Below are 16,856 nucleotides of genomic sequence, written 5' to 3' on the forward strand. Positions count from 1 at the left end.
CACATAGATGCAGATTTGAGTATTTCAGCAAGTTGTGCAGGTAAGACCGCATTCACTCCCAGCCAGGAATGGACAGTGAATCAATAAATTAAGTTCTAAGTGCAGTAAACCAAATTTAAGGGATGCTAGGGTTGGGAATCGAGAAACAGTTACGAATATGACTGTAAAATACTACAGCCAAATGATTATGATATTTGGTTCTTTTAAGAGTTATTATATGAGTTCTTCTACTGATACGGTCAGAACACTGCGCTGTTGAATCTACAGCACCAAGGCAAAAGACATTATGTTTAAGTGATTTCTTCAGACTCTTCTTACGAATCAGTCAAATGAGTCTCAAATTCATTGATCATAAATGGCTCTCACTCACCGAATCAGTTGGAGTAGTTAATGAATTAACAACAGACTAACTTAAGGAATGGAAAGTCATTATTTTTGGGCCTGTCAGACTTGAAATAAACTAAGAACTGTGTTTCAATAGCAGCAAAAGTGTTTTGCAATACAATATGAACACAATACCTAACAATTGTATCTAACAATTAATCTTTTTTGATACAAGTACATAGAAATTAAAGAGACCAAATTGGACCCATTGTAATTAATAGAAATAAATCATAATGATTCAGTTTACAATAAATCACAATAAATCAGTTTAATTACTTATTTGCTGTTAATATGACAATGTGTAGTGAAACACACATTCAGAACATTATAAATTTTGTTGTGACAAAGAATACATTTTTACAAATGTTACCAGCATAGCACTGTTTAGTATTTTAATTTATAAGAATTATAATTTTCCTATTATTTAATAATTTATGCAAGCATACATAGTATAATAGCATATGGTATAATGTCATTAGGATCAATAATTTGGTGCTTTCAATGTCACATGAAGTACCACATACAAAGTTTAAACTTTCCACTGAGAAACATCCTGATCAAGTCGTGCTTGCGATGGAGTTTCCGGTTGAGCGACTGCATCAGTCTCATCCTCGGACTTGAATTGATAAGGTAATATCGATGTCATTTTTGTAAACTTATAGTATCTTTGTTTACAAGTAATCCTCCTGAGCAAAAAAATAATTATGGTAATAGCGTTTCGTTCCCGACACGCATTGTATACGGAAAGACCAATCAGCCAGCTGACCAATCAGAGCAGAGTAGGCTTATGGAAGGGAGGGGTTTACAGACCTTAAGCTCAGAACTGCTTCGAACGAATCATTTCGAAATCATTGAAAAATTATTCTAATATTAAATGTAGAAAATTACAATGCTTTCTGACCTTAGATGCATTTAAACCTGTTGTAGGGGACTCCAACACAATATTAGGACACTTTAAAATACCATATGACCTGCTCTTTAAGTGGAATTGGAACTACAGCAAGTATTGGTAAGCTCCTTACGATTCCCATCCCTAGTTATTAAAACATATAAATCTTAAGTGATAACAATTTCATGTGAAATGCAGGAAATATTTGCACTTTTTTTTTTTAGATTAAATTCCCACCGATACTCTTCCAAAACTGAGAGTGAAAAAGACTCGAGAAAGGAAAGAATGTGAAATGTTCAAAAAGAATGTGTGGCATTGGAGAGGGAGGACAGAATCAAGAATCAAGCACTGCAGTTCCACCTATGACCACAAGACGGCAGGTGACGGGTTCTTTGTTGCTATGACAACAGCAGCGGCCTTTTGTGTCTGGGGCAGGAGGCAAAGCGTCTGTCACTGTGTGTCTTTTACTTTTACAGTCAGTGGTTGAGGCTAACTGATGCTCTGCTAAAGCAACAAAAAATAAAAGAAGGTGATGTGCCACTGACAAATGCTGGAACTGGGGCTCTAAAGCCGATTCATCTTGGAAACATCCAATTTTTCCAAGCAATCTGAATGGTTTTTATTGGATTCACATGGGATATGGAAATGCAAGGCTCATTATGGAACAGAACACCAACTTTGGACAAGTCACATGGACACATTCCAGACAATCACTATGCGTGTGGCGGAGAGGGCGTGGCTGATTCATACAGGTGGAAAGCTGAATGGGAAGGTGGGCGGCAGCGTGTGGAAATAGAGGGATGAGGAGTTTTTTGACTCCGCATTTTCTCGATCCGCTCCTGGTTACCTTCTTGGCACTTTTTCTGACAAGGGTGGTGAGTTCGGACACCACCAGGTCCACACATTTCAGGCTGGGCTCTTTCAGTTTGCGGATCTGTTTTTTCACTATAGTCTCAAAGGCCAGATCAGGGGTGAACAACCCCGTTCTGAGGGGGTCAGGGGGATGCCAGTGAAAGAAGGGGGGAGAAGAAGTGTTGAGGTGTTAAAAAAAGGACAGACAAAGAGAAAGAAGGGGAAGAATAAAAAGAGAGGAAACTTTTAGTTGATTAATCATTGCTTATCTATGAACAGATACAAACTAGGTCCAAAAGGGGGAGCCGTAGGTTTTCACATCCATGAATTATGTATTTTTTTGCACCACAATAAACAAACCCTAGAAAAGCTTGTTCACTCAACATCCAATATAACTAGTCTAAAATATTTGCATTTTTCCACACCAAAAATATTCACTACTACAATGCTACTACACAGTATATCATTTTTTACATTTATTAAATATTAAAACAACCGGCCTCTAAAATAATAATAATAATAATAATAATGATGACAAAGATTCATTGTATTTTTGGAAATATCGGAATCAAATGGTTTTCATGACACCTGGTTCTGTCAAAGTCGCAATGAAACAGAAGTAGCAACTGTAACATATGCACAAATTAATTGTTCACAATAATGGCTCGTTTCCACTGAGCGGTACGGTTCGGTACAGTACAGTACGGTACGCAAAAGGGTGGAGCTAAACTCACAGCAGAATGTTGATTGGTTGACTAGGGGGATAAATCGTCCGTCACTCGTTCCGCTTTGCTGTCCATGAGTGTTGGGCTTATTTACATCAGAGTGAGCAAACACAAAAAAATATAACCGCGTATTTTATAATTTTATATTTTGACAGACAATAGCCATTTCATTACTGTTATTGTGTCATAAAATGTAGTTTTAAGGGTTTTTCAGGAAAGAATTGTTTAATTGTTTAAAACTCAAATCTGCGGTTTATTTATAAAGATAGCACCTATTTGAAAATTTGCTATGCCGATTTCGGAGCTCCAGGCGATCAGCGGGCGCTCAGTGCTCATGTATCCGCCGAGAGCAGCCTCAGCTGGGCTAGTCCTTCCGACATTTGCCATGAGATACATTGATACATAAATTGTATCTCATTTAACATGAGATACAATTCATTTTGGGTAGGCTATATTTAACAGGCATTCATGGTCTCATGAATCTATTATTTATTCCTGGTCATATCGTTTTGGCAGAGCACAAAGTTATGTTTAACTTTATATATTTAATTTGAACTTTACCGTAGTACATCGCTGACTTTGTAGCATACGTTTGACTGAACTGTTTGCTTTTGTCTTTATTTCCTCTTATATAAGCCTCTTATACTTTGTATTTATACTTTTATAATGGCTATTATTGTTCATTAAAACGGACATTTAACAAAAAGAGGCAGAGTTGTGCTTATTGTCGCGGTTCATCGTCGATCGCTACTTTCCGGCATACACCACGCCTATCAAGAAGGGTACTATTGGCAGTGGAAACGCAAGTCTGATCAGGGTTACTCGTACCGAATCGTACTGTACTGTACCGTACCGCTCAGTGGAAACGAGCCATAAGATCTATATATTTATTTATAAAATAGATAGGGTGAATTTTCATTTCATGCTGACTTTTAATAGTTCTTCAACATCTGTATTCTTCAGCCAATGTGGAGAGAACACCGCACCACAGCAAAATCTATAGTCTAAGTTAAGTTCGCGACACAAAATAATTTAAAACTGCAATCAATTATGTGGATGCAAAAACAGATAGACTACAAAACCAGTCCAATTTTTGAACAGATGACTCTTATAAACTCTGACTCTTGCAATTAATCTGTGAAAACGACTCTCAAATCTTAAAGAGACCTTCAAACCAATGAGTTGTTAATTTAAACTGGCGAAAAAGACTCAATGTAGTCTCAGTGAAGTAATAAAATTGCATATACAGATGTACTTAAGTCCTAATTAAACTGGTAAAAAAAACTAAGTATCTGAAAACATTACATTCAGTTTGCACTTAAATATATTCTTTTAAAGTATATTATTCATTTAATAAGTACTCTTTTTTTCTAAGTATGCTACAGTCAAGTGTACTTCTTTTTATATGATTAATAATGTGATCAATTACTGAAATCATTAAGACAGCTGAACGACCCCTCCCCCCCCACTTACTTAATATGCAAGCATTTTGTGCATAAATTTCAGACTTGGTGTGAATAGGCCTCAAAAAGCCCTTACATTTTCATGTTGACCCTTGGCTACAGAGACGCTCAGGATGTTGCAGCACCCCTGGCTCATCCCTTTTAGACCGCAGATGAACAGAGAGTGAAATTCTCCGCTCATCTCCTTATCATAAAACCGTCACAACACCCCAACACACGACAGCAGAGCCAGCACACACGGCAGTCGGGGGGGCCGAGGGGGGTCACACCGACACTCAAACACGTTCAACCTCTGACTCTCCCTCTGTGCTTTTCACTGAAAGCCCCATCTGTTTGTCTCAGGTGTAGTGTGACCCCCTCCTCACAAGAAGCCCCCCTGTGGCCAGGCTGGGGTACTGCAGTACCTTGTTGGTGCACTGCCTGACTGTGTTGATGAGCTCCTGAATAACCAGATCGATACATTTCAGACAGGGCTCTTTCAGCTTAATGATCTGCTTTTTCACGATGGCTTCAAACGCCAGATCTGGAGTGAACAGCCCAGTTCTGAGAACGCACAGGACAGACAGACAGCAGGACGTAAGAGGACGGAGACAAACAGTGAGGAGAAAGAAAACAACAAAAGTGGCAAAAAAATAACTCAAAGACAGATATTTGTGACAATGATATTAAGACAGAAGTGAAACCACGTGAAATTAGGATACTTGAAGGTGAAGTGGAGGGAAAGAAGAGGATAAAGACAACGTTTTAGCTCACAAAGACTAAAAAAAATAAAATAAAGTGAGTTCTAAATAAGAAACGGACAGATTAGTGTGGCTCACTGTGGGGAAAAAGAAGTCAATTAGACATTTCAGAGACAACAAGGTTTCTCTTAAAATCACTTTAGGCCATGCCCTCATGACACCGTTTATTGAGGTCGCAGATACATTTTTGAAGGTTTCACAAGAGAGACAAATCGCAGCCTAACTGATGCTCACTTTGATTGTAGACTCATATTAAGCAACTCAATCTAGTCTGGCTCAAAACTAAGAGCAGACGAGGGTAGAATTTGACAAGACAGAGTCCACATTAAGCCAAAGTCAAAGACTATATTCTCATGGTCTCAATCTTGGTCCTCGAGTCCAAGATCACATTTCCAAGGTCTTGGTCCTTGAGTAGGAGTTCAAGACCATATTTTCATGCTCTTGGTTTTGGTCCTCGAATTCCAAGATCACAATTTTATTATCTTGGTCTTGGTCCTTGAATCAGTTCTTAAAGACCGTATTTTCATGTTCTTGTTCCTAGAAACCAAGTTCAAGACCATATGTGACCGTGGACCACAAAACCAGTCATAAGGGTCCATTTTTTTAAATTGAGATGTATACATCATATGAAAGCTGAATAAATAAGCTGTCCACTGATGTATGGTTTGTTAGGATAGGACAATATTTGGTCGAGATACAACTATTTGAAAACCTGGAATCTGAGGGTGCAGAAATATCAGAATATTGATAAAAATCGCCTTTAAAGTTGTCCAAATGAAGTTCTTAGAAATGCATATTACTAATCAAAAATTAAGTTTTAATATATTTACTGTAGGAAATTTACAAAATATCTTCATGGAACATGATCTTTACTTAATATTCTAATGATTTTTGGCATTAAAAAAAATCAATAATTTTGACCCATACAATGTATTTTTGGCTATTGCTACAAATATACCCCAGTGACTTAAGACTGGTTTTGTGGTCCAGGGTCACATATGTTCATGGTGTTGGTCTTGTCATGGACTCGGGAGCATGTAGACTCAAGTGTCTTGTCTTGAACAACCATTTTTCAGTCTCAGTCTTGACTAGAACTCAACATTCTTTGGGTCTCGAACTCGATCTTGTGCTCGAATGAGCTGGACTACAACAGGGGAGCTGTAGTTCAACAACGTGATCTGAGCTGGGCTTGAGCCAACACAGACACTGTGATGTTTCCAATCATGTTATCGCCACATAATCTTGTACTATGAGCACAAACAACGCTGTGCTGCAAACAACGATAGAACAAAGGCTGGTGAGAACAATATTTTCTTAAAATATTTTTGCAAAATGAGCACAAAAACAATTTGTAGGTGCAAAAATGTACCTGCAATTAATTTTGTATGTATAAAATCTGCATTTTGTTCTTGTATTCTATGCATAACTAGTTATACAGGCATCACACAAAATTGTGCGGCTCTGCTGAAATCATCTTTCAGAATGTGGAACCTGGAGTGGTACTTGATTAAAAAAAATAAAATAAAATAAAAACTGTATGATCAAATGTTCCTATTAAAATGTACTTGATTGTATTTACTATATAATGATATATCTTATGTACTTTTTTTTTCATCTGACATATATTCCAACATGTCTTATATAATGCACTTACTGTCAAGCAAGCAAAACATGGATTTGGATTTGTGCCGAATGAGATGAGCTCGGGTTTATTTATAAATCACATTTCCCACCCGCCGGTAGTTTCAGTTTCACTTCAAATACATTTATTTCAGCTTGTCTTTAATCATAAATGTTGTTTATAATGAATGCCACTACAATATATGACCGTTTTATACTTTTTTTTTATTTTCTATTCCTGTTCTGTTCTGAATACTGTTAAAGGATTTAAGTGAGGGAAACTAAAATACATTTATAGTGTTCATAATGTTTGTAAACGTTTCATTGTATTTACCACTATTCTACATGATTTCTGAATGTAATTAAAAAAACGTGACTTATGAATGACTTTTTTAATCTAAAAAATGCAATTTTGAACCGATGTGACTGACAATACGGTATGGTGAAAAGGCTGGTGACATGCAGAAAAAACACCACTATTAACGATATATACAAGACAGATGATAAGAAAAAACGTGAGCTGTAAAGCGATTCTAGTAGCTGTGTTGTGAAAGCATGGCCTTACTATAACACACGAGAGAGAGAAAGAAAGAAAGTGTGTGACTGGAGTGAAAGAGTGAGGTATTAGTCAGTGAACAGAGAACATAAGAAGTGCCGTGGCTTTCGTGCCACCATATGGCCTGCAGGGTTGCAGAGTGCTTGCCATCAATGGGACACCACTTGCCTGACGCCATGGACGTTCTTAATGGCATGACTGATTTCTCTCCGGAGCTCCTTCTCGTCAAACACAATCTGAAAGAGAAAGAGAGACTTCATAACAGGGACTTGCCACTGCACCTGTGTAGCATACCGGGTTCCCCGGGAGCTTGTTGGGACTTGTTATCTAAAGATCAAAGTAGTATTTCCAGACATTCAGCTCAAAAGCAGACAAAACTAAGCATTCTGTTGAAAAGAGGCATTTACCTTCACCAGCTCAAATGGGAAGCGCTCATGGAAAATTCGGTTAATCCTGGCACCTCCGGACAGCTCTGCCGTGTCCACCTGGTCTCCGGAGCCCTCGATGCACTTCTCAAAGTCCACTCCAAACTGCTGGACCATCCTGAAAGTGGCACTCAGAGTTTAAACATCTACCCTACAGTTTTAAAGCCTAGAATCTGCTTGAGTTAGAGACTCACTGCAGTAGGGCCTTGGTTTTTCGCGTAGGGTCATCCGGGCGGAAGTTCTTATACTCTTCCACCTCTTTTTCCAGAGAGAGAAGCTGAGACTGGAGTTTGCTGCGCAAGCCGGGTAGCGTGTCCCGGATGTGGTTGGTCAATTGCTAAAGATAAAACAAGAGGAAGTGAGAATGCGATATACAAATAGAGGCACAAAACAGAAGGTGACATTGACTAAATGAAGTGATTTTTAGGCATTAGCTTCATTTACATAACTGTACACAAATCTTTTCTGAAATGGCCAGTTATTTATGCAAATCCATGGCTGCATTTTGTGTGTGAGCGATTTGGTCCTACCTGGTTGAGGGTCTTCTGCAGGTGTGGTGTTCCCATTCGTTCAGCCATGTGTCTGTAACTGGGATGGGACAGGAAGAACTTCCTTTCTGCTGCCAGTGCAGCACGAATGTCCTTCCTGCCATCTATGTCTTTCTGACTACGGTTCACTACGCCTATATAACCTGGGACAAGGAAAGTGGCATTAAACAGTGTGCCAGTGCAATGATAGAAATGTGTCAACTGGAACTTTGCTCTATTGTTTATACCGCGGCTGATATATCCACTAACATGCTTGACATTATTTACATGTGAGAATAACATAGACACAGTAAGGAATGTAAAAATACAGAACAGGACATTCAGGACAGTCCAAAACAAGTCAAGACAAGAAGAAAGAACTTTCAAATAATATAGAGCAAGTCAACAAAAAAAATATGGGAAGCCCTTTCTCCTCCTAGAGAATATTATATTATATTATATTACATTACATTTTATTTACATTTAGTCATTTAGCAGATGCTTTTATCCAAAGCGACTTACAAATGAGGACAAAGAAGTAATCAAAACCAAAAAAAAGGGCAATAATATGCAAGTGCTGTGACAATTCTCGGTTAGCCTAAGGCAGTACACGGTTTTTTTTAAATAATGAATAAAAAGAAAAACAAGTAGATAGAATAGAAAAAGAAAAGGGGACTGTAGTGTTAGAGGGTCTTTTTTAAATAAAAATAAAACAAGTCAAAGGAATAGAAAATGCTAGTGTTAGAGGGTCATTTTTTTATAATAAATAAAAAGAAAACAAGAAAATAGAGTAGAAAAAATATAATATTATAAAAAATATAATATCATATAAAATTATAAATATACAATTATATTATATGATATGTTATTATATTATATTTATTATAATATATTATATAATATAATTTTTTTTGTTGACTTCCAAATTACATGAGATGCACTGCTGTTCAAAATCTTGGCTTTTTTAAAGAAATTAATACTTTTATTCAGCAAAGATTCATTAAATTTATCAAAAATGACACTAAATACATTTATAATGTTTATAAAGATTTATATTTCAAATGAATGCTGTTCTTTTAAACTTTCTATTCACCAAAGATTTCTGAATGCTCATGTGACACTGAAGACTGGAATAATGGCTGCTAAAAATTCTTTGCATCACTGGAATAAATTACATTTTAAAATATAATACATAGAAAACAGCTATTTTAAATTGTAATATGTCACAATTTTACTGTATTTTTGATCCTTGGTGAGCATAAGAGACTTTTTTTCTCCAAAAATGAAATTCTTACCGACCTCAAACGTTTGAATGGCAGTGTACAGTATATGGTTGCGGAGTCATAAAATGACTCATAAGAAATTGCCATAAATGATACTCCTGTAATGTGATGGTGTTAAGTACAAACTGCCCACCTCTACGCAGTGGTAAGAGTTTATTTTCCATTATATCCCGGGCGTCTGTACCCTCATCCATTAGATCCAGTTTAGTAATCACACCAATGGTACGCAGTCCTGTTGAACCACAAACAAAAACACATTAAGAGCAGGGTTTGAGTTCAGTCCACTGGGCTCCCACTCTTTTGACCAATGAATGAAACTTTCTAGTCATTTAATATTACTGGACCAGAATTCAAAGTCAGGTTGATTCACTAATGAATCATTCAGACCATTTGTCATTCACTAAAAAAACACCACAAATTTGACATCACTATGGTTTGCTATAGTTGATATTTTCAGGTTTTCCATGACTATGCGAACTCTATACACATCCTTTTGTTATTTTATCTGTGTGTAATAGGGATGTGCCGATACGAGTATCGGTACCTAACGGTTCACGGGGCAAATTCCAAATGGAAGTGATCATTCCTAACCCCTTGGAGTGGGGGATTTTGGAGTGAGCAGGGCACGTGTGTGCCATTATGTAGTCGTTTGGAATGCACTTGGCAAAGGGAGCAATGTAATTTCCTCATTATCTTCAGCTGGCATGTTCCCGTGACAACGCACTAACTAACCCGTCCATCGCTGATACCGGCATAAAAAAATATATATATATACACTTTTAATATTTTAAAAAGTTTTATATATATAATTTTTTATATATTATATAGCATATTTTAAAAACTTTTTAAAATATAAAATGTATGTTTATTTGCAACAGTTATGCTAACAACAATAAAAAGAAATTTATGACAGTAAAACAGCGACATCTGCTGACGGACACTGTGCTGCGTTGTCACGGGAACATCCCAGCTGAAAATAATGAGGAAATTACATCGCTCTCTTTTGCCAAGTGCATTCCAAACGACTACATAATGGCACGCACGTGCCTTGCTCACTCCAAAGTCCCCACTCCAAGGAGATAGAGATGATCACTTCCATTTGGAATTTGCCCCGTGAACCGTTCGGTACCGATACTCACACCGGCACACCCCTAGTGTGTAACCCTCCCAGCAATCCTCACCTTGAGGGTCCACCTCCTTAGACAGCTTGAGAGCGTCTGAGTTGGCCAGGTCAGTGTTGGCCGGGGTGACGGCGAGGATCAGGCAGCTTTCCCTTGTGACGAACTGCATAAGCATGTCTCGAATCTGGTGCTCGATGTCTGGCGGCTGGTCGCCCACGGCAACCTTAGTCATTCCGGGCAAATCGATTAGAGTCAGATTCAATACTGTTGAACAGAGAAAGAGATGAGTGACATTTTAACAATGGCTGCCGAGTGTGGACTGAGGAAAGCTGCGGTCTTGGGGAGTCTTGTGCTGTATTACCGTGTGGCGAGTAAACCCTCAGGTTGATGGGAATTGGAGAGATGCCCTTATTGGACCCGGTAATCCTGTCGGTCTCTGCTTCAATTTCCTGCCGGACTTCATCAAAGTCAACAAACTTCCTCCCTTTGCAGTGCAAGAATTCCGCATATTCTGCAGAGAGAGAGATGGACATTAAAATTATATTGAAATTATATATATTTTTATATATATATAAATAACCTTTTTAATGGTTTTTTATATATATATAAATAACCTTTTTAATGGTTAAATAAAACTGTATTAATCAAAAAGCATGTCTAATTAATTAAAATCATGAAACTTAAACAGTTTAACATCAATTTATTAAAAGTTTAACAAAAATTACATGTTTAGGGCCCAAATATATATTTTTTTCCAACCTTATGTTTTATTGTTACCAAATTCTGTGTTTTAGCATGTCTAATTATTTGAAAGCAGGATAGTTTTACTCAAATGAAACGGTCAAATTCTCATGAAGTGACTCTCAGGGCAGTTCTGGAGATGTTGTTCATGTATTTATGTCCTCATTAGTGAAACGGCAGATGCTAAAATCACCGCAAGCATCACGCGCGCTTCAGTACAAGTGGTAAACAAAACCACATGTCTGTGCCATTCATTAACACAGAGACACGAAGAATTCATATTTAAATAGTCGTTTTGCAGTTTAATATTTACAAATACTAGTGGGAGTGGGAGTGTGCTCACTTGTGTGCACGCGCGCATCGGGGCAGAACTCCGCTGTGCACGATACACAGAGCACAACCATGTAACGTAGAGACAGAAATGACATGCCGTCGTGTAAATAAGATAAATAACATGAGGCCATTTAGTTTGTTTAATAAAGGAACAAGGTATAGACATGTTCTATAGGAAAGGTAACTTTAAATGACTTCTGTTGTGATGTGGCGCTATAGAGAAAATAAAATTAAATAAAATTAACCTGACCTTCAAGGGGGCAGTCCGCCCCCCTAAAAGAATATCAGGGGAAACACTGTATTGTGCATATACAAGCAGACAGACAACATCAGTTCAGCTTTGTTTTGTTCAACTTTATGGTCAATTGCACTCATTTGGAAGATAATCTGTTCTGTGTAATGTCTTTCTGTTTGAATTAATTCTCCATCTGCACTTCCTTGTTCTCGCTACATTACAGTACCTCATGCTGAAAACAATAGAAATGATAACTGCTTTTAAAGTGGCTGAGAGATGTAAATGTTAGAAGGGGCATTTTCAGAAGGGAACCTGCTTTATGTACGAAAACTGAATAAAGTGACGTTAATACAGCTGAAGTGTCATTTTTGTGACACTAGTAACAGGAATTGCAATAAATAAGTAACATTTTGTTCTCAAACTGAACTGATTTCTGTGATGCCGAAAATGTGGATGAACCGCAGGATCCAGTCATAAAACTACAATTGATTTACTTTATAACACAGAATTTGACAAAATTTGAATGAATAAATCAAAAAGACTCTTATTTAAATATGAAGTCTGCATATTCTGCAAAAATTGACTTTTTCATCCATTTTCTTTTTTATTTGAACAACAAACCTCTATTTTGTAGCACTTACTCCATCACAAAATGAAAGGAATTGTTCAAATTTCATTTGATTACATTTTATAAGATTAATTAAATTGTTAAAGTTTTATGCATTCATTTGATCACCACCATTTTTGATTATAAAGTCATATCGAAATCATAAAACACTGCCTGCAGAAAAAATAAAACAGACAACAAATCATTTCATATGGCTATTATTGTTAAAATTGCAATAAATTAGTAAATTAGTAAAGTTTTATGAATTCAACTGATTAGACATCCTTGATTATTAAAATGTATTTAAAAAACGAAACAAAAAATAAATAAATAATAATAGGGCCCTTGATGTGTCATTTGATGTGACACATTTTTTGACACTGTGTATGAATATGCATGAAAGCATGTGGTTTCAACCATCTGCACACATACTACAAATACCTGAGAAGGCTTTGTTCAGTTGTGCTGTGCTCATCAACACACTCACCAGCTTTGTTGTTAACTAGCTGCAGAATGAGAGGCCTGCGTGTGACTATGCCTGAGCCTCGGGGAAGGAAATCCCTATAAAAAGAGAGAGAAAGAGAAAGTGAGTTTGGGTGGAGTCATTCATAGCAATCAAGCTCAATTTTCAGGGGTGACAAGACTGATCAAATTATTCATGAGTAAGGAGTAGGCGAATGTTTAGGAGCAACCTCTTTGCATTCATATCAGAATACACACACAAACCAAGACGCTATCTGGTCCCTTGTAGCAATGAATATTAAAGCACAGTGGCATCTTTTGAAGGCCCGTGATTCCTAAGAGGCTGCAGTGCTTTTGCAAATGAATGGCCACTGCCGTATCTCGCAGCCAAATCAGGGTGCATTTAATAACACTGTGGCACATTATAAACACCCTCTGAGATCAAACTGTGAGCTGAGAGCAGGGCAATTTCAGCCCTTGCCCTTCAATATATCCGCAGACCTAATAAGCAGCACAGAGGACAGAACAGGCACATTTTTAATAATATACGAGAAAATGAGGCAGACTTTCAATCAGAAACATACACAATACAAGGCAGAAACATTGTAAATACATGGCCAGCTGAACACGAGTATAATGTTCTTGACTCCAGTACTCAAGGGGGCGAGAGAGCTACCTTCAAATGCCTGCGCTTTAAATCTTGTGTGTGTTATTATTTAGTAAGCTATTATTTTAAATGTGGTTTTGATTATCTAAAAGGAACCAGTTAATAAGAATCATTCGTTCGGGAATCGGACTACACTTGTTCTAATTCTATGGGAATAGTGAAGTCCACCACACCACAACTGTAACAATAATGATAAGAGAGGAATGATATCGTTGGAATCAGGATGATTTTTTTCCAGCTAATGAACGGAAGTGACAGCCACTCAGAATCCTCCGGACTTTAAAACGCTTAAGCATTTAAAATGACATTTGACAAAACTGCAGCACGCACTTATAAAAAAAAAACAGAACATTATTATTTATTGCTGTGGACACTAATATAGTTTTTGGTACAGTCACCATTATAGTAGGGCTGCAACTACTGATTATTTTAATAATAGATGAATCTGTTTCTTTGATTATCAGAACAAAATCCAAATATTATCAATGATTAAAATGTAATCATTTTAATACAAAAGTAATTACTTTTAATCTATTATTAAAAATGTTATTCCACGTCCCGCCCAATGTCATCCTCCAAACAATGTGCCATTTGTAGTCAATGAAAACAAATACAGAAATTCTAAGAATTTACTAATTTACGTAAGAACGGCCGTGGCCATTTTAAATTTAATGTGTCTGGCTTCCGGTGTCATTCACTTCCAGTTATTTTTAGCTGTACAAATATAACTGTCGTTATTCTGCTTGAAACTGCAAACTGCTATTATTTTACCATATTATTTGCATGTATTGTCTTAATTATAAACACACTGGTTTGTAGCGCAAACAGTTTTACCGTTTACTCCACTTTGATATTATTCTTGTTATTTCCCTATAGCGGCTAATGAACTGAAAGCCTCATTCACAGAAAACAGCTTACTTCTGCGTTGAAAGATAGCTCACTCTGTGTCCTCCACTATATGTTATGTATTTTGTTTATAGAGAGGCGTCAGGGGCCGTTCACACAGAACATGCTTGTCCATTCCACTGCACTACATTTCCATTTTGTTTCTATGTACACACGTGCTAGACAGACCTGTTTGACCATTGCGCTAGCATCTCACGTATTTTACGGTTTCGCACATGACACAGCATTTTAAAAAAAAAATGCGTCACTCAAATTAAAATATGTTAAACTTAAAAAACATGTCTCTAGGCGTCTCGTGTTTTTAAAGCAAAAACACATTGCATGTGTCGGCCCTTATTCATTAAAGTCACATGACATGTTTTCGATGCACACCGCGCAGACGCGAATAATCCAGATACTTTGAGAAATGAGAAAGTGTTTTTATTATCCACACAATGGAAGTCAGTAGTTAACAAAACTGTTTGGTTACCAAGATTCTTCAAAATATCTTCTTAGAAAGAAAAAAGTGCTGCAAATTTGGAAAAATGAGTAAATGATGACAACACTTCTATTTTTGGGAGAACTAACCTTTTAAAAACTCCTGAGATAATAGCAGCTGTCTCTTATATGTTATCGTAACAAAAGCTTCAATGCAAAAAAGCATGGGATTTTAACTTCTAGAAACTTCTCACTAACCTGTCATCAAGCATGACAACATTCAACCAGAAATTTTAACTTGCCCATAGACAACATTGTTTAAACTATGAAGATTTGCATTCATTTACTTGTGTCCGGTATGTTTCTGACTTTAGGGACAGTCTAAAAACACATGATGAAAGGCCGATGATATGTCTTTTTCCACATGGGAAGCTTTGATGAAATCCCACATGCTGTGGGTGGGTTGAAAGCGTGGCTGCGGGTTCAAGAGGAGTCCAATCACAGTCTGTCTTAATGAGTAAGCCTGCCTCTCCAGGAAATCCTGCTTTACATCTGGTCCTGATCAAAGCCAGTGCAGTCAGCTGTGAATCCAGCCACCCTTTCCCCGAAGTCACCGGCCTACCTAATGCACAATGCAGCAGAGCCCCAGGGGAAAGACAGACCATGCTTTAAACACACACACACACACACACAGTTACACAATAAAAGTAGTGTCATTCACAAAGAGATGCTAGCCTCGGCTCTGTGTGTTCATTTTGAACGGTTTGATTCAAAGTAAATGAACCACAGACACTTCAACACTGTATCACAAACTATAATGTGTGTAAATACTGTGCTTGAAACTATATACAGTGGGTACGGAAAGTATTCAGACCCCCTTAAATTTTTCACTCTTTGTTATATTGCAGCCATTTGCTAAAATCATTTAAGTTCTTTACATAAAAAGGTAAAAATATGCATGGTATTATAATGTTACACTAAAACTAAAATTATAACATGTAGAAAGGGAAAAAAAGCATCTTAAGCATGCAGAATAACATAAGTGGACTTTTACGATTATGATTATGTAATTGTGGCATCCGTAATTGTAATTGCGATTAGAAATTCGATTAATTGTGCAGCCCTAATATATATGTATACAAAATTAAATGCATGGACAAAACAATCACAATAACCCAGTGACATACATAATTAAAGAAAATATATATTAGTAAATTTTAATTTGATATTGACTTTAGAAAATATTTCATGAATATTAATTTCTTTGAGCACAACGTTTCAATTAAGAAACATATAACTGTAATCAGTAATGTTATTGGTTTTGAGTCCACAGTTCTTTATAAAAGACACTAATTCAAATGGTTGGAGACTAACGTTAGGTAGAAACGGTTCGCCAAACTAAGTGATGACTGTGACTTTAGCATTACAAGTGGACAACATAAAACTGAGAAAAGCGTAATTGTAATTGCGATTAGAAATTCGATTAATTGTGCAGCCCTAATATATACACATACATTGCAGCCTGCACCATCTGACAATCGTACCATCTTATGCCATACCACAATATTTTATTTCAAAATATCATGCAACCACATGCAAAAGTAAGGCAGAGCTTTCAAGTGTGGCTTATGAAGACGGCACCGTCTGGCTGCATGAAGCATGTGGCTGTACAACAACGGCCAAAGCCTGGAGGGGGAGAAGTGCGAATGAAAACAGGCCACAGAGAGCCGTGTGCTGGCCTAACCTCGCATGCATGCATGGCCCCCTCTCCACTTACACCCACTCTGCCAGCAAAGCCCAACACCTACACACGCACACACACACACGCGCGCGCACACACGCACACACGCACACACACACACACACACACACACACACACACACACACACACAGAATACAGAT

At 37.2% G+C, this 16,856-nt stretch overlaps 1 protein-coding gene across 1 annotated transcript in view; it reads right to left on the minus strand.

The window, feature by feature from the left end:
• The window catches only part of LOC107670441 (dynamin-2), a gene marked incomplete at its 3' end in the record, with an annotated part of 47,380 nt that overhangs the window by 13,422 nt on the left and 17,102 nt on the right, over positions 1-16,856 (minus strand). The window contains exons 2-10 of the mRNA XM_016463042.1: positions 12,989-13,062; positions 10,947-11,096; positions 10,646-10,849; positions 9,598-9,696; positions 8,185-8,345; positions 7,849-7,991; positions 7,637-7,772; positions 7,398-7,465; positions 4,718-4,856 (exon numbers count right to left, since the gene is read on the minus strand). Coding sequence (XP_016318528.1) covers positions 4,718-4,856; positions 7,398-7,465; positions 7,637-7,772; positions 7,849-7,991; positions 8,185-8,345; positions 9,598-9,696; positions 10,646-10,849; positions 10,947-11,096; positions 12,989-13,062 — 1,174 coding nt within the window. The remainder of the gene's footprint in view (positions 1-4,717; positions 4,857-7,397; positions 7,466-7,636; positions 7,773-7,848; positions 7,992-8,184; positions 8,346-9,597; positions 9,697-10,645; positions 10,850-10,946; positions 11,097-12,988; positions 13,063-16,856) is intronic.

This window comes from Sinocyclocheilus anshuiensis, unplaced genomic scaffold (genome assembly GCF_001515605.1).
Source record: "Sinocyclocheilus anshuiensis isolate Anshui unplaced genomic scaffold, SAMN03320099.WGS_v1.1 scaffold476, whole genome shotgun sequence".
Taxonomy (NCBI): Eukaryota; Metazoa; Chordata; class Actinopteri; order Cypriniformes; family Cyprinidae; genus Sinocyclocheilus; species Sinocyclocheilus anshuiensis.